The sequence below is a fragment of the Coregonus lavaretus genome, assembly GCF_964263955.1.
Source record: "Coregonus lavaretus genome assembly, chromosome: 27".
Classification (NCBI taxonomy): Eukaryota; Metazoa; Chordata; class Actinopteri; order Salmoniformes; family Salmonidae; genus Coregonus; species Coregonus lavaretus.
The window spans coordinates 37,520,175-37,545,251 of record NC_140014.1 but is presented as its reverse complement, the minus strand read 5'-3'; the positions used below and the strand labels follow the sequence as shown (position 1 = coordinate 37,545,251).

At 42.4% G+C, this 25,077-nt stretch overlaps 2 protein-coding genes across 2 annotated transcripts; both read right to left on the bottom strand.

Moving 5' to 3' along the window:
* Positions 1-589: 589 nt before the first annotated feature.
* LOC311102691 (putative Polycomb group protein ASXL2) lies at positions 590-18,973 on the bottom strand. Its single transcript, XM_084144063.1, has 13 exons — positions 18,824-18,973; positions 16,048-16,130; positions 15,025-15,133; positions 13,136-13,370; positions 11,527-11,645; positions 10,017-10,137; positions 9,678-9,737; positions 9,256-9,419; positions 8,069-8,165; positions 7,706-7,811; positions 6,829-7,474; positions 6,109-6,465; positions 590-5,945 (listed from the first exon to the last, which is right to left on the bottom strand). Exons 1-13 carry the CDS (start codon positions 18,878-18,880, stop codon positions 3,777-3,779), a joined length of 4,323 nt encoding a protein of 1,440 aa, XP_084000189.1. The 5' UTR covers positions 18,881-18,973; the 3' UTR covers positions 590-3,776.
* Positions 18,974-19,399: 426 nt separating this feature from the next.
* Positions 19,400-24,849, bottom strand: LOC311102952 (kinesin-like protein KIF3B; the record flags this gene model as incomplete). Its single annotated transcript, XM_084144449.1, has 8 exons — positions 19,400-20,237; positions 20,820-21,004; positions 21,316-21,427; positions 21,813-21,929; positions 22,041-22,159; positions 22,525-22,647; positions 23,035-23,136; positions 23,287-24,849. The coding sequence occupies 8 exons, from the start codon at positions 24,847-24,849 to the stop codon at positions 20,081-20,083; spliced, it is 2,478 nt and encodes an 825-aa protein (XP_084000575.1). The 3' UTR covers positions 19,400-20,080.
* Positions 24,850-25,077: the final 228 nt, after the last annotated feature.

Here is a 25,077-nt window from a genome sequence, read left to right as displayed (position 1 = left end):
CCTCAGCATCATGAACGACCGAACAGCAAAGCGCAGGCAAGCAACATGGGGCTGCGCGCGCATCACATCGACCCCGGTTTGTTGATATATTTCATGTGCATTATAGTTATATGATATGGGATAGTCAGCAGGTGTGCAACAACATTCAGAGCAACAATATACTTTCTCTGTAGCATATTTTTCTAATGCGTAATATGGAAACAACATGCATCTGAACTGGGGATTGTATCTCTTCTTAGTGAAGTGTGAAAGATGAGGCAAGTGTAAAAGCCTACTGTAGTAATGTGATATGGTACCGATAGTATGCCTATTGTGTAAGTTGTACTAGTATTAGAGTCAACTAACAGTTACAGCCAGAAGAGGATGCTCCACCCCTCTGAGTCTGGTTCCTCTCTAGGTTTCCTCCTAGGTCCCTTCCTTCTAGAGAGTTCTTCCTGGCCACTGTGCTTCTGCTTCTGCATTGTTTGCTCTTCAGGGTATAGGCCAGGTCTCTGTAAAGCACTTTGTGACAACTGTTGATGTAAAAAGGGCTTTATAAAATATGTATGATTGAATTTGATTGACATACAAATGTCACACACAATCAAAATGTTTTGTCATTGTTATTTATTCATAATATCGTTTGATAAAATACTATTTGTTGACAAGTGCTGATTACTATATTACATTCACCTGCATTTTAAAATGGAGACTTTAAAATCTAAAAACAGCAAAAATGACAGACTGAGGGGAACGCACACTTCACAAGACAAACAGACAGACATTTTCAAACCATTATTGATTGCCCGATGACACTTAGGAAACTTTTCCTCCAAATCTATCCTCACCTTTACTTTTTGTCCTTGGGTTAAAAATGGATCTAATCAATATATCCCTCAGAATTTAGGCTATCAATTGCTTTAAAAAAAGTCAATCAAGGTTTGAGAATAAGAACAAAGAGGAGTAGGCTACTAAATAAATGATTCATCAATAAAGACGTTAGCTGCCTGTTTACAAAATGTTGGTAAAAACAACGTTCTCTTTGCAATCCAGTCACCATCGCAACTTACACAAGTCAGTCAACAGAACACTTTTTTTTTTCTTTTTTTTTTAAAACCATTAATATTCAATACTAAACTTCCTTAATAGGTTTTCAATAAATATAAGGTCTCTTTTATATCATTACAAAATATGAACCCTCCATATCTGAACCATTTGGTTGCTTCCCAATTGGCGCCCTATTCCCTACAGCAGGACTGCCTAACCCTGTTCCTGGAGAGCTACCGTCCTGTAGGTTTTTGCTCCAACCCTAATCTAGCACACCTGATTCTAATAATTAGCAGGTTGATAAGATGAATCAGGTCAGTAACACCTGGGGTTGGAGTGAAAACCTACAGGAGGGTAGCTCTCCAGGAACAGGGTTGGGCAACCCTGCCCTACATTATAAAGGGAATAGGGGTGCTATTTGGGACGCAGTCTTTGTGAACTTTTTGACAATCATGTGACCGTAAATGAAGACATCAACTAACCTTTAAAAAAAAAAAACACACACACACACACACACACACACACACAGGGCCTGGATCCAATCCACTGACCACTTACAAACGGTGCCATGAAATTGTATTGTTAATTTACAGGCATTAATTTTTCCCTAAATAAGCACATAGTTAATGCTGAAAATATGTGTAAGACATAAAACAAAGACTCTTATCTTATTAACCAAAGTCATTACAAGAGCATACAGTTCAGAGGGTTAAAATATTCCAGGCAGGACTTCAGTGGAAAAGGACAAAAATACATGGGTCATACAGAACCAGAAAACCTGGGAATTTTTCTTGTTACAAAAGTAATTGGTCTGTCCACTCAAACAAAAACATTTTTAAAAAAATACCCTGTTCTTTAAAAAAAAAGATTTGCAAATAGATTTTTTTATATTAAAATATATTACTTAAAATATATTACTTTCTTTAACTAGTCAAACATAAAAAAAAAACGAGATCTGACCATTTAGTTTTCACAAGGTGACTTTGGCATGTTACCATGGAAATTATTTATATAAAATATACCGGTACTCAGCAACTATCTTTAGTTTTAGTCAGATCATTTCAAAAATACGATTGATACATTTAGATTTTATAATTGCAATCACCATGCATACCCATATGATGTTCCTTTGCTTTGTATGTAGTAAACTGTACCTCTACCTCCCTATCAACCTGTATATACCAGGAGCCTATACTTTGAATGGTTTCTTGATAGTACAGCATTTAGCGTTTAAATACACATTTTTGTGTAGATTCTTTTAGAGATATAAACTCTTTTGCAATAAAAACATATCATGTTGGATATAATGTTGGATATGCTTAAGCAACGTACATAAAGCTTAGCTAGAGAAGGAATTTCTAAATATAGCTTAATGAAAGCCAATATTTACAAAGCAAAAGAATAATACAAGAACAGAAATCTTCATTTTTCTCCCTTCTTTCTCTGAGTGTTTTAACTGTCCATCACGGCTAATAGTTACGTTGCTACACACAAACAAGCATCCAAGTATGAAAACAAATGTGTCATGAGACAGAATATCTATAAGTCGAGGCTTTAGGAGGAGACAATGTCGGTTCACGGTGTCGGTAAACTTCACCAATGATCTTAGACTGAAATGGGAAAGACCTTAGTTAGTAGCCTTGCCCCAGATCTGTTAGTGCTGTATTGACAACTCCTATGGCCACTGTCATAAAACAATACAAACATATCTGGAACCAGGCTACTCAGCTTGCTCCTCGAAGGGCACTATTTATCAATTTATCTGTGAAGTGCTTTAACTTTTCATCACCATGTTAGAGTACGAAGGCTGTACACTACATGTACAGTGTACACTACATGTCATTCAAGTCCTTTGCCCAGTAACTGTTAGTACTTAGAAAAGCTAAGTGCAATCATTATGTGACATAATCTTTTTTATAATCAAAATTATAATTTCAAATATCTATTGTCTTTTTATATATCTGTAAGAATGTTTCTAGTACTGTAAATATATAAATGATTGATTGCACCCTTTAAAATCTATATAAATCAGTATATTTGTACTTCCCCAACTACACGCAAACCACAACGGGTCTATGAATATACATTGAACTCCCTTCTTCACCTTTTAAAACATCATAACTTAAACTCCACAACAAGGAGTGGCAGTCTTTAACATAATAACATTGTTATTACGCTCTACAAAAATAGCAACATTCATTTTTTTCTAACTTTTTAAAAATCTAAACTATCTTTACAAAAATATAGAACAACAACATGTCCAAGTGCAAAGTATTGCCAAGATTCAACATATCTCAAGTCTGAAAGGTGCAGATTTGAATTGAACTGATCAAAACAAAACTACTACTGTGAATTGCAGAAAACAGACCACTCTTTCTCAGATCGAATAGATGAAAGAAGACTATGATCGTCCAGTGTAAATGCTTTGCCCCCCCCCCCACTGAAAACCATGGGTTGGGTTGAGTATGGCCACTGTGCATTTTACCCTGGTAACCATGGTTCGGGTCAATTCCACTTCAATTTAGTCAATTCAGGAAATAAACTGACTTTGCAATTCCACTTTATTTATTTATTTAAATTAGAATCGGAATTCAAATCAGTTTACTTCCTGAATTGAAATGGAATTAACCCCAACCCTGCTGGTAACTACGTCTTGACAATGGTAGATGACTTGATGCTGATTTGTTCCTTGGTGCAATAATAAAGATTTGAAACAAATCCTTTCTACATTTATGACATTATTATTAGTTTTATCGTACCACTAGACACGAGACACAGAGTTTCGAAGGGCCAATGCAATCGTCATGGCAAAAGGCCCCACACCCTTTACACATGATCATAGCTTTGAGTCGGCAGTAGCATTTAGACTGAACGTCCTCTATACCAGATCCCGCCATAAACCCCTGCTCTGGAGACCCCTCCCCCTGGCTTCTGTGGTCCAATGGGTGACCGGCAGGTATGGTAGTGACGGTCACTGAGAAAGACATGACACTGCTGGTGCCACTGCCGCTGTCCCCACCACTACCTGACACAGAGGGGGAGGCGCTGGAAGCGGTGCTTGAAACAGCAGCACTGTGGTTCAGACTCAGAGCGTGAGGTACAGACATGCTGATGGTGCCACCGTAGCAGGACCCCACCATGGATTCCTGATTATCGATTGGAGGTCTCTCGGTTTGAAAGGCAGACGAATGCTGGTGAGTACTGGGGTGACTGGGGTCCATGGTCCCCACGTGGGGAGATATAGATACCCGATATGGCTCACAATGACCACCCAGTTTACTATTGCAAAGTTCCAGGTGCCACCTGTGCTGTGATTGGGTGAAAAGGTTGGTTTCTTTGGCTCTTGCAGAAGTGCCACTGTCTCTCTCTGTACTGGCTGAACTGTTGTCCTCCTGCTCCGGTAGACAGCCCTCCACCGATGGAGACTCAGATTTTATCCTGGAACAGTGTTGAAAGCCCAGAGCTTCACCCATTTTTGTGATTGAGAAGCCCTGCTGTTCCATCTTGACTCCTCCCGCTGAGTTAGAATGAGAATGAGGCTTATTCTCCACTGACTCCTCCCATTCGTCAGCCAGCTCCTCGCCCTCTGTGTGTTCTCTCTTCAGATTGGCCTGAGGGGTCAGTGAGGTGTTAGCGGTGGCCAATGGGTGGGAGCTTTTACTGCTCTCTGAGCCTCGTCCGTACGTGGAGACATTGAGGAGGTAGTGCCCTGACATGGCAGGCCTGGACATCCTCTTCCGTCCAGGGAACCCAGCGGAGAACCGGGGACGGTCCCCACACTCCTCCTGGTGCCCCAGATTACAGGCTCCAAACTGGGTACGCTGAGCCCCGCCTGCGCCCGAGACCCCATACGGCTGGTTCTGGTGCTGCTGGGTGGTCCTCTGCATCAGAGCCTGGAGGATCTGCTCCTGGGTGTCTTTGTTAGGTGTTTCCCTTTGATGGTGCTGGAGCTCTGCCAACTTAAATAAGGGAGACTGGCCTATGGATCCTTGCTGTTTAGATCTACTGTAGTCATCCACACTACCAACGTGTAGGTACTGAATCTGGCTTTCACCACTGGCTGTCCCGGCTGTGCTGTGGGACTTTATCTTCCATTTGTCATCATGGGAGGGTTTGGCCTGGGCCACTTGGACCTCTGCCTTGGCCAGCGGCTTGGGGAGGATCTGTTCCAGAGGGATCTCTTTCCCTTGGAGGAGAGAGGTGACCAGAGGGTTGTTGGCTGGGATGAAGTGGCTAGCCCTGGCTGCCATGGAGCCTCCAGATACATACTGGCTCTTCACACCACACACAGATGAAGTGTAGCTAGAGGTTGACTGGGGACCTGATGGGTATGATGTATGTTGAATGTTCCCATGTTGAGGGCCCATCAGAGAAACTAGGTTCATGTTACCAGCAGAGTAGCCTCTCTGTCGGTCATCAGTGAGAGACGCTCTGCTGGTGTTGGAGCTTCTTTGAGACAGGCTAAGGTCAAAGGGCACAGAGGAGCCTGATTGGACAGAACGGGAGTGGGCTGGTGTGGTGACTGCATCGGGTGATTGACAGGTAAATTGACCAATGTTGCTGCTTGCTGGCAGCCTGGTGGTTGACTGAGACTGGGTGGAGCTTTGGGTGGAGAAGGAGGGTCTGGAGTGGAGGGTCTGGGCTGAAGCTCTATGGTTTATTTGCTCTCCACTGCCTCCTCCTGGTCCTGGGCCTGGTACTGCACCTTTAGAGGAGGAGCTGGCTGCAGCTGCTGCTGCATGTTGGGTCCGGGCTAGCTGGGCTTTAGCCTTGATGTCAGCCAGAGTGCGAGCACCAATGCGTCCGGGGCTAGGACCAGGGCTGGGACTGGGACTGAGGGAGACAGGGAGAGGGGTCTTGGGGGATACCTGGGTTGGAGATGCAAGGACTGGGACTGATAGGATTCGCGACACAGTAATCTGAAAAACAAAGTGAACAAGAAATACATGTTTTTTGTTGTTGTTTTTTTATGTGTGGGCCTTCCTGGTTTTAGTAAACACAGTATTCGTACCTGAAGCTTTTATTCACCACAAATACATTCCAATATACAATATTAAATTGTTTAAAAAAATGACTGTTTACCTTAAGCGGAGGCACTCTCTGTGCTGTTGCTACTGTGGCTGCTGGAGAGGTTACCACGGATACTGCTGGTGGAGTGATGCGGGCCCTCTTCTCTGGAGTCAGCTCTACTTCCTGTTCACTGGATGAGGACTTCCTTTTCAACGGCTCCGGGGATGGGGTGGTGGATACAGGGGTGGATACAGGGGTGGATACAGGGGTGACTGACACGGGGGCTGAGGCTCCTCTCTCTGGTGTAACGTCAACATCTTCCCTCCTCTTCGCACTATGCTTGTCCACGCCCAGAGGCTCTGGCTTTGGAAGGTCGATGGGCAGTGATGAACTGAGCTTCATCTGGGGGCAGACCTCTGGATGACTCTCCTGGGCAGGGGATGGTGGGATCTCAGGGGACTGGCGGATCTCAGGGGTCTCAGGGGATGGTGGGATCTCAGGGGACTGGCGGATCTCAGGGGTCTCAGGGGATGGTGGGATCTCAGGGGACTGGCGGATCTCAGGGGACGGGGGGATCTCAGGGGATGGGGGGATCTCAGGGGATGGGGGGATCTCAGGGGACGGGGGGATCTCAGGGGACGGGGGGATCTCAGGGGACGGGGGGATCTCAGGGGACGGGGGGATCTCAGGGGATGGGTGGATCTCAGGGGATGGTGGGATCTCAGGGGACGGGGGGATCTCAGGAGACGGGTGGATCTCAGGGGATGGTGGGATCTCAGGGGACGGGGGGACCTCAGGGGACGGGGGGATCTCAGGGGACGGGGGGATCTCAGGGGATGGGGGGATCTCAGGGGACAGGCTGATCTCAGGGGATGGGGGGATCTTAGGGGACTGGGGGGTCTCCGGCTGGGCTTCTTTCAAATCCTGCTCCTCCTCTTCCTCCTTCTGCTTCTCTCCAAGTGGAACCGTTGAGGTTGAGTTCACCACATCCTGTCTCCGCACAACAGCTGCCTCCACTGCCACTATAGGTAGGGATAAACCTCTGCTACGAGTCCTGTGTCTGGGGTACTCAACCTCCAGTGTCTTCTGAACGATCTTCGCTGGCAGCACCGGTAGTACAACTGGTAGTACAACGGGTGGGACTGGTACTGGTTCTTCTTGAACAGGCTCTGGCTCTGGCCTTGGCTTGGGAGGCTCTATAGGTTTATATGGAGGTTCTATTGGTTTACATGTCGGGTTTATGGGCAGTGATGATGATCGGAGCCTCCTCTCTGAAGAGCGAGTCTGGCAGCTGTTAGCAGGGATCTTGGGATCTAGCAGTGGTGGACCAGCAGGACGTGGCTGTGTTGGAGGAGACGACTGGGCTTTGGTGGCTGAGAGCTCCAGACTGAGACCAGATTCAAGCAGCTCTTTGGATTCCTCTAAGCTGAGTCCAGAGCTGGATAGGAACAGAGGGAGGGAGGGAGACATAGAGAATGAGAGAGAGAGAGAGAGAGAGAGAGAGAGAGAGAGAGAGAGCGAGATCAGACAATTGCATAAAGAAAGGATAAATCAAGAATGTTGAAAGTATATAAATTACAAGTAGCAAGTTTGGTCTCTGAGAAATAAAGCTTTATATAACAAGAATTGCCTTATATTTTAAAGATTCAAGCCCTGAAAAATGACTTACTTTTCACCATAGTAGCTCTCAAAGAAGCTCTCCTTCCAATGCTCCACCTTCTTCTCCTTTTCAATCTCCTGACGCATTCTCAGCTGCAACTCAGGAGTGAACTCACCTGGGTGGTTTGGAAAATATAAAAAGTTTTACGAGACATTTAAAAACCGAGTTTATGGAAATATGAAAAATATCATGTTTAATGAAAACTTTAAAAAGGTGAGTATTAACACATTTTATCCATGTTCTATTTTGAAGCATAAACACAATAGCCTGGTCCAAGATCTGTTTGTGCGGTCTTGCCAATGGTCATTATCAAGCCAATGACCATTAGCAAGGCAGCACAAACAGATCTCAGACCAGGCTAGAAGGACTGACCTTCTGCCAGTCGTTCCTTCCAGGACTGAGCTGCTGATGTGAAAAACTCATTGTTCAAGGCAGAACTGGTGACCTTCAACAGACCATCCATACAGACCTAGAGATACAGACAGAAATATGTATGTACATCATCACTATCACCATCATCATCATTATCACAAGCAGCAGCATCATCATCACCATCATTATCACTATCACTCTCATAATCATCATCACAAGCTGCAGCATCATTATCACTATCATAATCATCATTATCAATATCCTCCTCACCATCCTCCTCACCATCATCATCATCAAACTGCAGCAATTATTATCCCTATCATCATCATCATCATCATCACCATCATCTTCATTACCATCATCAGTATTTGCGATTATGTCCTGCAAATACCTGGTACCTGGGGTGTATTCATTAGTCGGATCCCGTTGCAAAATGTTTTGTCTGTTGAAAAACGTTTTGCAACGGAAACCGTTTACCGTTTACTCCAGGAACCAAACAGAGCAAACGGAACGAAACGGGGAGGAACCTACCTGAAACTGTTCAACATAAACTTCAGTTTTCTTTGCAAAACATTTTCCATTTGGAGTAAACGGTTTCCGTTGCAAAACGTTTCGCAACAGACCAAACGTTTTGCAACGGAATCCGAATAATGAATACAGGAATTATACAGGTGGACGATTACAGGAATTAATCGCATGTTGAGTCTCTTGGTTTTAAACCTCTCTGTCGCTAGAGACCTAATGATGACTAATATGTCCCCACCTGTTGGTCGACCTCAGGCAGCAGAGACCTAATGATGACTAATATGTCCCCACCTGTTGGTCGACCTCAGGTAGCAGAGACCTAATGATGACTAGTATGTCCCCACCTGTTGGTCGACCTCAGGCAGCAGAGACCTAATGATGACTAGTATGTCCCCACCTGTTGGTCGACCTCAGGCAGCAGAGACCTAATGATGACTAGTATGTCCCCACCTGTTGGTCGACCTCAGGCAGCAGAGACCTAATGATGACTAGTATGTCCCCACCTGTTGGTCGACCTCAGGTAGCAGAGACCTAATGATGACTAGTATGTCCCCACCTGTTGGTCGACCTCAGGCAGCAGAGACCTAATGATGACTAGTATGTCCCCACCTGTTGGTCGACCTCAGGTAGCAGAGACCTAATGATGACTAGTATGTCCCCACCTGTTGGTCGACCTCAGGCAGTAGTGTGAGTAGACTTTGTTGGCACTCTGTGGGCAGGACAGAGAAGGTGTGTTTGTTGATCAGGGCACGTAGGTTGGTGTTAACCAGGATAGAGTCTGGTGTCTCAACGTCTATCTCTGCACATTTGGTACGCTTCAGTTGCCCTGGAGACAACAACACAAGAGAACAGTAAATCATACAAAAGAACAAGAGAGGATACAGAGACTTGGTACTATACTGAGCTTGGTTCTATCTGTTTGTGCTGTAGACAACTCCTATGGTTGTTGCTATGTTTGGCATGTCAATGACTATAGGAGTTGGCAAGACAGCACAAACAGATCTGGGACCAGGCCAACAGACTGGCATGTATACGCCTACTATATTTAAATGACAAAGACAAGCTGGATGACTCTACTACTGACGTGCACTGAGTCGACTTGACCTCTGGGACATCTTCCTGGTACCAGCAGCAGGACAGGAGTCTGCTTGGACAGACAGAGAGAGAGAGGAACATGATTTGATTTGATTTAAACACAATTCAGCCACACAAATGGATACACTACATTTAAAATCCTTTTTTTGGAACTGGATAAGAAAGAAAGCTATAACCACACTGCTTTGTATAAGGGTAGAGACTAGTGTTAGATGTGAGATGACCACTGATCATCATCGATAGGGATTGTTTGTGTTTCCTGTAGGCTTCTACTAAGGATGTATATAAACAACATACTGTACTGGATATGTCGACGTCTGACACCTACCGGTCTTAGTGGCGATGGTGTCAGCCATGTCCTTGACAGTCTTAAGGAGTAGTCTAGGGCTGGAGGTTGTGGGCATGCCCACATGTCTCCGCTGGTTCCTCTGCTGCTGCTGCTTCAGGGCCTGTGGAACAGAGAAGAGGAAGAAGGAAAATAATAGATTATTTACCAGTGATGAATGTCAGCTCCTGTCATAGACTCTACGTGGCATAATTAAGCATTAAGGCCCGAGGGGGTGTGGTATATGGCCAATATACCACAGCTAAGGACTGTTCTTAGGCACGACACAAAGCGGATACAGACACAACGCAGATACAGCCCTTAGCCGTGGTATATTGGCCATATGCCACAAACCCCCGAGGTGCCTTATTGCTATTATAAACTGGTTACCAATGTAATTAGAACAGTAAAAATACATGTTTTCTCATACCTGTGGTATACAGTCTGATATACCACGGCTGTCAGCCAATCAGCATTCAGGGCTCGACCACCCAGTTTATAATTTACATTTTGAACCAAATGTGTAGTGTATATTATGTGATGTAGTCAAGAATCATCACCACTTCCACTATCGCAAATTAGTCATACTGTATAACAGGCAAGTGATTTAAAAAACTCCACAATGAAATAAGTGGCATTAGCCTCCATTTTCACGTGACCAAATCATTCACTATTCTTCCTTCTCTCTATTGTTACAGTATAACAGTTACAGATGGAAAATACACCCACTGTCTACTCTACTCTGTGTGCCTCACCTTGGAGCCAAATCTTCATCTGACTGGGGTTTCTTTTTGCCTAATAAACCCATAAAACTGTTCTTACACACACACACAGCTGAAAATTCCACAGCAGTGCAGATGGAATTAATTACGATCTGTGCAATCAACTGAAATCTAATTATGTGGAGCACAAAAGGCTAATTGTGCGTCCACAATGGCACCCTATATAGTGCACTACTTTTGACCAGGGCCAGCATAGGGCTCTAGTAAAAAGTAGTGCACTATATAGGGAATAGGGTGCTATTTCAGATGCATATTGTGACCAATGGTTTGTGAGGAAATGAATACAAAGGCGTTTATTTTCCCCTCTCACCCACATCCCATTATGTTTTAAAATTACTTACACAATATGTTTTTGTAACAAATAAGCAGTTAAATTTAACAAGCACCGTGAACGTCATGCGTGCATTTATTCTACAAAACGGGTGTTTAATTCTACAAAACAGGTGTTTTAGTCTACAAAACGGGTGTTTAATTCTACAAAACAGGTGTTTTAGTCTACAAAACTGGTGTTTTAGTCTACAAAACTGGTGTTTTATTCTACAAAACTGGTGTCTTTAGCCAAATTACAGCAATTAGAGCTATATTAGCACAGGGAGCATCACTGAGACTCAGGAGGCAACAGGTCAGCAGCAGTACTTTATTTAACCTTTATTTACCCAGGTTAGTCTGGTTGAGAAAAAAATATATTTGACATTTCTATTAACCAGTGAAATCGAGACCGAGGGCAATACCTGTTTGAGGGCCTTCTTGCTGTGTTTCTGTGAGGGAGAGATGAGCTTGCTGCTGGGGACAGAGGGAGATGAACAGCGTGGCTGAGGAGACGAAGGATCAGGCGGCAGCTTGGAGGGCCCTGGGAAGGAAACACAACATAGCACAACTTAGACAGACAGTGAACAACACATTATTAGGCTTAGAAACATCAACCCCCAATGTTCACATCCAAAAAGCTGATAACATCAACAAGAAAACACAAGTTGGCTGCTGATTTTAGTGTTTCAGTTCATCTTTAAGATGGATATACCAAAGTAGATATGTTTTTTTGACCCCATACACTATCAAATCTATGTTGCATCTAGATATTTAATTAATTAAAGATTGAAGAAAACATACACAAAAATTTGGCCTAGATTTTTTAAACGAAGAATCGTTGTCTTTTCAACCGCCAAAAAACCCCACCTGTTAGTAGTAAGCTTACTTAAAACAACAGTTATTTCCTGTTTTTTTACAAGGCTTGCGCGTTCATTTCTCACTCACCGTAGCTGTAACCCTTTGACTTGTGTCTCTGTGGTTCTTTTGATAGCATTTGCTCGGATGGATTTTTTTGCATTGGTATTAAAAACAATAACAACAGAAAACAGAAACAGAAAACAAGATATCCTTGTGTTCAGAAGATATGCTATTACTTTGTTTCAACGGTTCCTTAACTCGTTCATATGTGTACATGAGGAAGTGTTCACAGATCTGGCACAAACATAATAAAAAATAAAAAAAACTATTTCCTGTTATAACAGGAGAGAAATAATGACAGAAATGGCCGAAACTTCATTTCCTTCTAAAGTGTTACTAAGATGGGAAACAGTCTGATGTATGTACAGTATTTATCACAAGATGTAAAGCTGCAAACTCAATAGTGAAAATAGAAACACCACCAAACTTAGTGCTTGGGTGGACCGGCACCAAAATATAAAGAGTATGGTCGGCAACTAAAATGAGCATCAGCACCTATTTCAGTCAATTTCAAGTGCTACAATAATATAGCCTAATCATCATGGAAAAAGGTGAAGCTGAAATACAGGTAACTACCAAATTCTACTCTATCATTGACCTCCATACAAAGACTCCTCACTTCGTGGGCTTCTTTTCGTGGACAGATTTTGGGTGGAGTAAAACCTTTCACTCCGCCTCTTCCTCTCTGGGGCAGGCTATGCCCCCATAGGATGACAATGCCCCCATCCACAGGACACGAGTGGTCACTGAATGGTTTGATGAGCATGAAAACGATGTAAACCATATGCCATGTCCGTCTCAGTCACAAGATTCTGGAGCGGTGCCTGAGACAGCGTTTTCCACCACCATCAACAAAACACCAAATGATGGAATTTCTCGTGGAAGAATGTTGTCGCATCCCTCCAATAGAGTTCCAGGAACTTGTACAGTAGAATCTATGCCAAGGTGTATTGAAGCTGTTCTGGCTCGTGGTGGCCCAACACCCTATTAAGACACTGTATGTTGGTGTTTCCTTTATTTTGGCAGTTACCTGTATATCCTACCTCTCCTCCTCCCCATCTCCTCATTAAAAGGAGAGTGATGTTGTAAATATATTGTGAAGTAGTAGCGTACCTCTCCTCCTCCACCGTCCCCTCCTGCCCTCCTGGTTGTTAGTGTTGTAGTTGTTGTTCTCTGTGCTTCTCTGGGAATCAGACAGATTATCACTACTGTCCTCCTCTGACCCCTCCTCAGACAGCTCCTTCACCTCCGACCCCTCCTCAGACAGCTCCTCTGACCCCTCCTCAGACAGCTCCTTCACCTCTGACCCCTCCTCAGACAGTTCCTTCACCACATCCCCAATGTCCTTCTACTCACAGACACACAACATACATATATATATACACACATTATACACTAATTATCTGGCATATATTACATTATACACAACCACATAGCACACAGAACATATACATAGTATTAACCAATTACAGTACACACAACATACAGTACACATTGTATACATAATATACACACACATTATATAGCATACAGTACACACCCCCATAAGTTATTACACACCCCCATAAGATATTACACACCCCAATAAGATATTACACACCCCCATAAGATATTACACACCCCCATAAGATATTACACACCCCCATAAGATATTACACACCACCATAAGATATTACACAACACCATAAGATATTACACACCACCATAAGATATTACACACCACCATAAGATATTACACACCACCATAAGATATTACACAACACCATAAGATATTATACACCCCCATAAGATATTACACACCACCATAAGGTATTACACACCACCATAAGGTATTACACACCACCATAAGATATTACACAACACCATAAGATATTACACAACACCATAAGATATTACACAACACCATAAGATATTATACACCCCCATAAGATATTACACACCACCATAAGATATTACACACCACCATAAGATATTATACACCCCCATAAGATATTACACACCACCATAAGATATTACACACCACCATAAGATATTATACACCACCATAAGATATTACACAACACCATAAGATATTACACACCCCCATAAGATATTACACACCACCATAAGATATTACACACCACCATAAGATATTATACACCCCCATAAGATATTACACACCACCATAAGATATTACACACCACCATAAGATATTATACACCACCATAAGATATTACACAACACCATAAGATATTACACACCCCCATAAGATATTACACAACACCATAAGATATTATACACCCCCATAAGATATTACACACCACCATAAGATATTACACAACACCATAAGATATTACACAACACCATAAGATATTACACAACACCATAAGATATTATACACCCCCATAAGATATTACACACCACCATAAGATATTACACACCACCATAAGATATTATACACCCCCATAAGATATTACACACCACCATAAGATATTACACACCACCATAAGATATTATACACCACCATAAGATATTACACAACACCATAAGATATTACACACCACCATAAGATATTACACACCACCATAAGATATTACACACCACCATAAGATATTACACACCACCATAAGATATTACACACCACCATAAGATATTACACACCACCATAAGATATTACACACCACCATAAGATATTAAACACCCCCATAAGATATTACACAACACCATAACGCTGACTGCTTTGAGTGACTCCTAACATTCAGAGCAATGAACAATGATTCATGTGAATGTGTAATTGTTTGATAAGCTTGCTGTGTGTATCATAATGTTGCTCTACTTTTCACTCTCCTTCCACAGAGAAGCAGTGTCATCATACATGCTTTTAACATCTCATCATTCTTTACAAAGTGACACTGACTATTAGTACAAAAAAAATGTAAGGCATATCTGAAAACTCTATGTCAATCTCACTTGTCAGCATTCATTTGTTACATGCGTTTGAGCCATAGAAATTAGAAACTGACCTTCAGTGTGTAGACCCCCATTCGTCCAGGTACTTTGTAAAAGATCCCTTCTTCACCGCGAGAGTTGGTGTGGAGCATAGCATTAAGACAGGCCAGCGGGGAAGTACCACTAGATAACAGGGGAAGAGCCAGTTACACTCAATGAATCAGACAGCTGACAGGCCACTGGAGGGAGGAGACAGCAATGCCTGGTTCACAATAAAGAGCCGACTTCAACTGTACTGTGCTGGCTCTGACCTTTTCTTTTCACATTGCCATTTCCAGCATAGTTTCAGCAACTATGGTGGATGCATAGCCAGGCCTAGCTGGCCAACCCAGTACAGTTCGGCTTGGCCTGGCTCAGTTTGGCCCTATAGTGTGAATCAAGCACCAGTGTACTGTATTCAGAGTATAACAACTACTGATGAAATGATTAAGCTGTGCTGGCTGAAATAACAATACCTAACATGCAATAACATGTTCGTAATGCCATGCTGTTCTTCTTGTTACAAGTTGTAAATAACATGCAATTGAAAAAACAAAACAACATTTTAGTGAGTTTGTCAAGAGAGGGAGTTGGGCAAAACTAGCTTTGTCTTACCTTCTAGATGACAAGAGTGAAAAAAATTAAAAAAGAAATGAAATCATTAGAATTATGTGAATGTAATAATTACCAACAAGAAAATGAACATAAAAAGGGAAAGAACATGAGCAATCAATCATAAAGAGGACATTATGCCTGGCTCTTCAGAAACACAACTGGGCTGATCCTTTATTCATAAAGAGTCTCAGAGTAGGAGTGCTTATCTGGGATCAGGTCCCACCCTGTACATGTAATCTTATTCATTGCGATATAAAATAACAAAACTGATCATGGATCAGCACTCATACTTGAGACACTTTATGAACACGGGGCCCTGATCCTGTGTATCAAAAATGAAGTCCAAACAGAGATTGGGACTAAAGGAAGCTAAACAACGAGTCTAAGAAGGGACCTTTTCCTTTGAGAACACACAGAAGACATATGAGAAACGGTTCATTTACCTGATCTCTTTCAGTCTCTCCCTCTGGATCACCTGTAGGATCTCTTTGTGGCTCATGGGTGTGTTCGGGTACTTTTCCAATACCTGAGAAAATACAGCACAAAATCTGTCAATGGATTGCAGTGTAATAATGTGTAATACATGCATAAAACCCCTTGGGAATGTAAACAACATCTAGCCAAAAGACAACAACATACTTCCACCTGTCCTAGTATTTACATTGCTTATGGTGTTACTACACATTATCAACCCACCATTCTATAGTTGTGCCTAGGGGTATGAAATTGCTCTGACGTATGAGGTCAAATGAAAGACGCTACAGCATGTCAAATGAGCAAGCTTCAACTGAGGTGTTCTATAGTATCGGTGCTGTCATGTCATAGCTCTGACTCTGAATAGAAGTAATGATTTAGAATCAGTTTAGCCTTTTAGATCACAAGGAATAAGATTAGGCCTACATAGACAGGGAGGACCTGATCCCAGATAAGCACTCCTTCAGATGCGACCCCTGAGTTTTTAAGTCATTATGGTGTGGTTGGTTTAGACATGAAGTCAAGCTCTGAGACTGAGCCTGTCGACAACTCCCACCCAATGATGTAGCTATGTACTGCATGCCTTTGCCCAGAGTCAAGAGAATAGATGGCTTGATTGGAATAAGACAGACCTCAATGACCTCATCAAAGCATGATTCACTTTCTTTGTGTGTGTATTTGTGTAATAAGAGAAAGATTAAGCTTGACCATCACACCACCCACCACCATCATAGCTGATGTAGCCTAAAATTATAGCCATGACATGTCACAAAGGTTTTCATATGAATAGTAGTCCTGTCAGCTACATAGCTAGTAGCCTGGAAACCTGACGTTGAATTGCATTGAATTGTATGTTGGCAGAAATGAGCGTTTGAATCAGGAAAGTTTCCTCTCATGGCCTCTACAAGCCAGAATGTTGAATAAAATGATATTTTAACGTACTTTGCCGGTTGTCGGTGTGGTTGGTTCTTTTGGGGATAGGAATGTGAGACAATATATCCACAGGAAAGTATAATTACATAAAGTTGATGTAATTATACTTTCCTGTGGATATATTGTCTCACATTCATACCACGAAACGGACCAACAGCAAGGACAACCGGTAAAGTATGTTAAAAATATAATTTTATTAAACATTCTGGCTTGTAGAGGCCATAAGAGGAAACTTTAATGATTCAAACACTCATTTCTGCCCGACGTAGAATTCAACGTCGGGTTTCCAGGCATCTAGCTAGTAGAAGTAGCTACACTACATTACCAAAAGTATGTGGACACCTGCTCATTGAACATCTCATTCCAAAATCATGGGCATTATATATGGAGTTGGTCCTCCCTTCGCTGCTATAACAGCCTCCACTCTTCTGGGAAGGCTTTCCCCTAGATGTTGGAACATTGCTGCGGGGACTTACTTCCATTCAGCCACAAGAGCATTAGTGAGGTCAGGCACGGAAGTTGGGCGATTAGGCCTGGCTCACAGTCGGTGTTCCAATTCATCACAAAGGTGTTCATTTCATGAAGCTCTCGACGAACAGTTATTGTGCTGACATTGTTTCCAGAGGCAGTTTGAAACTCGGTAGTGAGTGTTGCAACCGATGCCAGATGATTTTTACGCGCTGTGTGCTTCAGCACACGGCGGTCACGTTCTGTGAGCTTGTGTGGCCTACCACTTCGCGGCTGCGCCGTTGTTGCTCCTAGACGTTTCCACTTCACAATAACAGCACTTACAGTTGACCGGGGCAGCTCTAGCAGGGTGGACATTTGACGAACTGACTTGTTGGAAAGGCGGCATCCAATGACGGTGCCACATTGAAAGTCACTAAGCTCTTCAGTAAGGCCATTCTACCACCAATGTTTGTCTATGGAGATTGCATGGCTGTGTGCTCGATTTTATACACCTGTCAACAACGGGTGTGGTTGAAATAGCCGAATCCACTAATTTTAAGGGGTGTCCACATACTTGTGTATATATAGTGTATGTCAGTGTGTTTTGCTTACACAATGTAACAAGCAATGATTTGCTAATACGTGTAGCTATAGCTAAGCATTTTACTATTACTGAATGACCAATACAGTGACCAGGTAGCTAAAACACCTTTATAAATAGTTTATAAACACTACTGATGTACTAACGTTAGCTAGCTAGCTATAGTTAAATTGCTAGCTAGCTAACTACAGTAGCTTAGCAAAGCTGGCTACCATGCTAGCTGTCTTTCATTGGTCATTAGCTGACGTTATAGCTTGTGTCCACCGACATAGGGCGATTAGAACTAAACTGGAGATCTAGACACTTGACAACGGGCATGTTTCAATGTATTTTATTAGTTCAGAACAAGCTGTAAAACTGAATTTCAGAGCTAACATAGCTTGTTAACAGGCTAGCTCTACGCTCGCGCAACACTTTGGTGTTTACTTTACAGCGCAAGACAGACCGTGGGTATTATGCTCACGTAGGTATGCGGTCGAAACAAGAATAATGTATCTTCAGAATTTCCTATCTACAACTTCAGCAACTAAAGCAAGCTACATGGACACATTGATATAGCTATTTGCTGTAAATGAAGCCACAAGACTGTCAAGCAAATATTGATGGACTTCCAGTGCTTCTCTAACCGACAAGTAGGCCTCGCTTTGCATACGCAACATTTCGTCTGCACCAGCGGGTCATGAACTCATAAACACAGTTGTACTAGTGGGAGCGAAGGGAAAACAAGCACAACAAACGTTGAATAGAACGACAGTAAATACCGTTTTAGCAGCTTCTGCCCATGTCCTCCCCTTCTTCTTCTTCTGTCTCTCCCTCATCGCTGCGGTCTTGTACTGATTAGTGTTGAATTTGACAGTGTGCTCCTGTGTTATGTTGCTTTAGTTACCGCGCAAGACCCACCGCTTCTGCCATATTGGTATTTTACTGTAAGGAGTGTGTCATGTGACCCCGAGAGAGACGTAATCTTACTGTACAAATAGAGCTGTCACTAAACACGGGAGTTTTGATAGAATACACATTTGTTTTACATCTTAAAGCATATCTTTGTTATTAAAAAAATTAATTAAAAAATGACCATAATTTTACTGTAGTTACTGTAAGAAAATTATAACATTTTTGGGAGATTGGGGGCTCAGGCTAAAATATAATATAATAAAATAGAATATTACCGAGTAAATCCTCTAAAAAAACGTGAAGGCAGGTGTTTTCCTTTTCTCCTATTTGTTGTGGTCAATGGCAGTTCATTCATCTGAAAGACAGGTATTTTCTGTATTCCCTAAACAATGTAAGCTCATACAATTTATGTTATGTAACAGTTTGTACCATTTATTCTGATGTTTCTGTACATCAAAAGCTAAACATTACTTTAGTCATCATCAGCACAAGCTATAATGATAGCAAAAAATTATCAAAAAATGAAAAGTTCAGCAGTGCAATATTTTCCACAAATGCAAATTACTTTTGGTTACAGACCAATTGTGTTTGGTGAAATAATATACTATGAAATTGTTGATTGCATAATGTAGACAGCAAATAGGCTAGGTCAAATATACAGGTTAGGACAAGAGGATTCTAATATCCCATAAATCTTTCTATAAATGTGAAAGGATTATAAACAATGGCACTAGCAATCTACTGTACCTCAGTGCTAACAATGCGAGTGAAAATGACTGGAAGTGAATGTTAGCAGTACAGAAAGTTTGCCATCAAACTTGGAAAATAAACACAATCGTAGTAAATTTCAGTTAACTACTCATCAAACACGTAGCATAACTGTTTTACTGTCATTCTATTAATTTAAACGTTTAACAAATTATCTACAGCCACTTTACTACTTATTTCCTGTCCACTGGTCACATGTTTTATGCTAATCATGTAGGCTCTGGTAAAAAGGAAATTGTTTATTTTCTAACGCTGCCGCATGGAATTATTACATTGTCCTAACCTGTATATTTTCGACCTAGCAAATAGGCATATATGATATACATTGGAACATTGGAATGTTCTAGAATCTAGACTCAGGGGCCCCCTGGAATGGAACCTTCCAATGGAGTGTAGATGGCTGAGGAAGGTCTCTGGGGGTGAGGAGAGCACTGGGTCTGGGGCCCTGATGTTATAGAGCTGGATGATGAAGAGGATGAGACACATGAAGAGGATGAGCGAGGTGCCTGGTACCTGGGAATGAAGAAGAGGGTATACATGTTACGTATTCGGCTGGCAACTTGAGTATCTTCTTATATGGATCCTTTCATATGGATTTTTGTTTAGCTGCAACAAAGATTGTTAAAGAAATGCTGTCTCAAGAGTAGGCCTAACATAGCAAAAATAGTTGTACATCTATTCTGTTTTGTTGAAACGTGTCAGAAATCAAATTCCGATATGCATGGTTCTAAATGCTCCCAATTATTAGTAAAGTAGGTAGGACAAATCACGTAACAGTTAATCAGCAAATACTGTAGCAACTCTGAGTGTCCTCCTCTACAGTTTTAAATCATCAGGTTACTACAGGTAACTCACCTGGTTATTATAGGTACTGTAACTCACCAGGTTACTACAGGTAACTCACCTGGTTATTATAGGTACTGTAACTCACCAGGTTACTACAGGTAACTCACCAGGTTACTACAGGTAACTCACCTGGTTATTATAGGTACTGTAACTCACCAAGTTACTACAGGTAACTCACCTGGTTATTATAGGTACTGTAACTCACCAGGTTACTACAGGTAACTCACCAGGTTACTACAGGTAACTCACCAGGATCGTGACTTCCGGACCCTTCTTGATACAGTGGTCCTGTCCCTGAAGGGGACGTTGGCTAGCAAGTCTCTCCTGGGACTACCAGGACCTCCAAAGGCCTGCTCCAGGTGTGCTCCGTTAAGGTTGAGGTTGTACATGCTGGGTGGGCTCATATCTAGCTCCAGAAACATCACATTCTCAGCCTATAGAAATAATGAATGAGAGTGAAAGAGAGAGGGAGTTTAATATAACACATATTTGGGTGTTTTCGGAGCCTTTGTTCATGTGTTTTCATGGCCCCCATACTACACAACGAGGATGAGGAAGTGATTTGCCGTTTGGGGTAAGTTTCTCAAAAACAAGTGAAATCACAAAAAGGTGTCTGGACCCTTCTATAACATGCCATTTACGTAAAACATTTAGATTTGGTTGTAAAAAAAAGAAAACTTTTCCTTTAAATTCAATCTCAGATATGAAAAATGTTCCATAGATAAAAAACCAAGCACCAACCCACCCGGTATCTAGATGGAGCTCCTGTTGTGACAGCCATCTGTGCATATTGGCTGATAGGTCTCTTGTATCCCACCACAGACGTGGGCCTTCGCTTCACCTGATGAGCTGATTTACTGCAATAAGATGTGCAAGGGAGGAAAGGCTAGTTTAGAAGTTGGTTAAGGAGTGCAAAGAAAATAATAGACAGTATCTTAATGTGACAAAGTAACCTCGATTTCATATTTCAGAAACAACTGACTTGAGATACAAGGAAATAATCAAATTGTGACTACCCTCATCAGGTGATATTATTGTAACTGGCGTTGCAGAGCTGTCCTTTCAGCACCACAACGTTTGCCCTGGCCACCGCTACCTTTATACAGTACCTGGCCGATTAGCAGGGCTGTCCTTTCAGCACCAGTCAATAATATATGTAGTACCATTGCAATAACAGAGTATTAAATTCATAGACTAGTATAGACTAGTATAGACTAGCATAGACTATCTGAACTCACTGACCTTTCTGAAGGAAGGAAGGGCCTATACCTCCACTGGTCCTCCTCACTGTCAAAGTGAAGCCGGTTCATAATCTTGTTCTTTTCTTTGGGAGGGATGAAATTCTCAATTAAGAGATACCTGCAGGTAACACATAAAAACATATTGTGAAAAGTGAACCAATTGGGGTAGTGTGTTTGCGTGTGCGCATGTGTGTGCGTGCCTGTGTGATTATACATTATTAATACTCACTTGAACTTGAGTTCTCTGGTGAGTTCATTCTGTGTCTGCTCAAGCTCCTGTCTAGTAACTACATGCTCATCAATGACATCCCCAATCTCTGCCTTCACCAACTGCAGCTTGGCATACAACTGGATCAACGAGGTAGGAAACACAATAGGAGAACACAACCATTAAAATATTAACATTCTAATCAAAACAACCAGAAATGAGGGAATAGGATTTTGCATCAAAACACTGTCTAAAATCACTTTAAATTAAACATAAGGTGATGATAATGATCCCTGATGGGCTTTAGAGATATGGAAGGACTGGTTAGCAGGGTTGGGGTCAATTCCATTTCAATTCCAGTCAATTCAGTAAGTACACTGACATTTCAAATCTCTTCAATGCTTTTCAATTAGGAAAATGTAGAATTGGAATTTGGTTTACTTTCTGAATTGACTGGAATGAAATGGAATTGACCCCAACCCTGCTGGTTAGTCATCCATCTTACCCTCTTCAGCTTCTTGGTCTTGAGATCCACCTCCTGCTGCAGGGAGGAGAAGGTCTCTCTCAGCTCTCCTGTCTCCTCATCCTGAGCCATCACCTGCTGCTGGATCTCTCTTTCCCGTCTTATCTAAATACAAATACAAATAAAAAGTACTTTTATTTTCCAGTGTGGGAACTTCCTTTGTGTAGTCATGTTTAATTCATGCAAACACAATAAAGCGAGGCCTAGCCTGCACACAAACAATATACGATTTGAAAAAAAATATCATAGCCGCTCTCTACGGTGCTGACCAAAATCTAAGATATGTGAACACAGAGAAAATAATCAATGAATAAACCTGCATGTACATCGAGAAACATTAAATAATATCGAATTACCACTTTCATCATGGTCATCAGACACAGCACTATTTCTGATATACTAGAGGGATAGCCTAGTTGTTTTGTGCCTTCTCCATGACCCCCTCAATCTATCAAATGAACATAGACTATTGGTTTATAGACGACCTCTCACCTGTTCTGCAATCTCTTGCTTCTTCAATTCCAGCATCTTCTGTTGCTCATTAGTGTGGTCAATAATGTTCTTTCCCCCAGCCAATATTTTGCTCTCCATAGCCTGGAGAAAGATACATGGCCATATGGATGGTTGATTATTGGAAAGACGGACCCTCTGTATCACCAATAAATAATGTACCATATTAAACATGATATCAAAATGCACATTATTGTCTCATATACACAGAGAAAATAATATATTTATTGTCACCTTATATTTCTCAATAATCTTTTCCATAGCTTCCTGTTCCTTCTGCATGTCGTCCATCATCCTTTCCTTTTCCATCTGCTCTTTTTCACCAAATGGCTTCCATTTCTCTCTGGCCCCTGGACTGCTATGGGTACTGGTGGGAAAAGCCTTTTTGGGGCTATCCTCCACAGAGCTAAATCTATGTATTGGTATTCTGGAGGTTACAGTTGTTTTGGGACTGCCTTCTACAGAGTTATCCACGGAGTTGAATCTACTTATCCCTTTTTCCTCCTCTTCTTTCACCTTGCTTTCATCTTCTTCCTTTATATAGTATTCCTCATTCTGCTTCCATTCCGCTTCCAGTGCCTTCCACAGTTCCGCATCCCTTTCTCTGTGGGCTACATCCTCAACAATCATGCTTTTAGTCAGTCTTCTGCTATTCCTCCTTCTCCTCCTCCTCTCCTTCGCCAGCATCCCTCGCTCCTCCAGCTGGGCCTTCAGGCGGGCGATCTCCTCCTGGAACTCTCTCAGCAGAGCATCCTTTGGATCCTCGTTGATTTTGGGTTTGTTCTTTATATTTTTGGCCCGGTTGGCATACCGTAGGGTGGTCAGGGATTCTTCATAGTGCTTGGATGCTGGTCCCAGAGTGGCTACCATGACTGTCTTAGCATTGCCACCCAGTGAATCCTGGAGTAGACGGGTCAGTTTAGAGTCCCTGTAAGGGATGTGGGTGCTCTTCCCATCCACCAGAGCTGAGATGACATTACCCAGTGCTGAGAGGGACAGGTTGATTTTAGTGGCCTCTTTCAGGCGCTCCCCTTTAGCACCTGTCTTGCTCTGGCGTTCGCTGCCAGCCAGATCAACCATGTTCAGCTTCCCAACCCGTATGTGGTCCTCTCCATCTGCACCTTTCTCACTGCACTCCACTGTGATCATGAAGATGGCATGGGACCGCGAGCTGCGTTCGTTCATGTTGGTAAACCCCACAGACCTGGACTCATCTCCTATGTTCATGACATGTTCGAGCTCCATGACATTCTTGGTGACAACCGAAGACAGGTCTTTGACATAGACCCCTGAATCTGGGTTCTCTTTGAGATCTAGTTTCTTGTCTTTACATAACAGATCCCTGACCTCCTCCCGATAGATCTCTAGATAGGATGCCCTCACTAAATATTGCTGATTCTGAGACCTGGAGATCTGTGTAAAAATGTGGTTAAATGAATTTGGGATGATCCCTCTCTCATTGTCTGTGGGCATACCTAGCATCGTGTATGTTTTACCTGTCCCAGTCTGCCCATAAGCAAATATGGTCCCATTGAATCCTTGTAACACGGAGTCTACAAGAGGTCTGACAGTATCGTCATAAATATCGCTCTGTTTCGACTCAAAGTCGTAGACCGCATCAAAGGTGAATGATTTCATGAGCTCTTCAGGTGACGCCCTCGGGTTCCTCAATGTGATCTGCCCCAGTTCTGAATTCACCTCCAATATGTTATCGTTGTCCATAGTCTCCTCTCTCCTGTTAAATGGGCGGCATCGCACCACCACCTTCACCGCCTCGCACGGTTTCGGTCTCGACATATTTCTTCCTTGACCATAAAAATGGATTTCTCCGCAACACAATCAAAAGCCACTGTATGTCGCTAATAGCGCATCAAGATGACTCATGTTGCGCCTCTTCCTCGAAGCATCCTCCGCCGAGCGGTACCCAGGTAAGCCATTTCATAGCCTTCGCAGAAAATTGTAACATTCTGTACTCGGGCACACCTAATCACACGGACGTAGACTACATGTACTTCCTCCGACGAA

Coding starts and splice junctions, on each gene's coding strand:
- LOC311102691 (XM_084144063.1), bottom strand. CDS start 18,880: ATGAGGGAGAGACAGAAGAAGAAGAAGGGGAGGACATGGGCAGAAGCT. Junction 15,134..16,047: donor GAGAGACTGAAAGAGATCAG/GTAAATGAACCG, acceptor CCTGTTATCTAG/TGGTACTTCCCCGCTGGCCT. Junction 11,646..13,135: donor GGGACGGTGGAGGAGGAGAG/GTACGCTACTAC, acceptor TTTCCTTCCCAG/GGCCCTCCAAGCTGCCGCCT.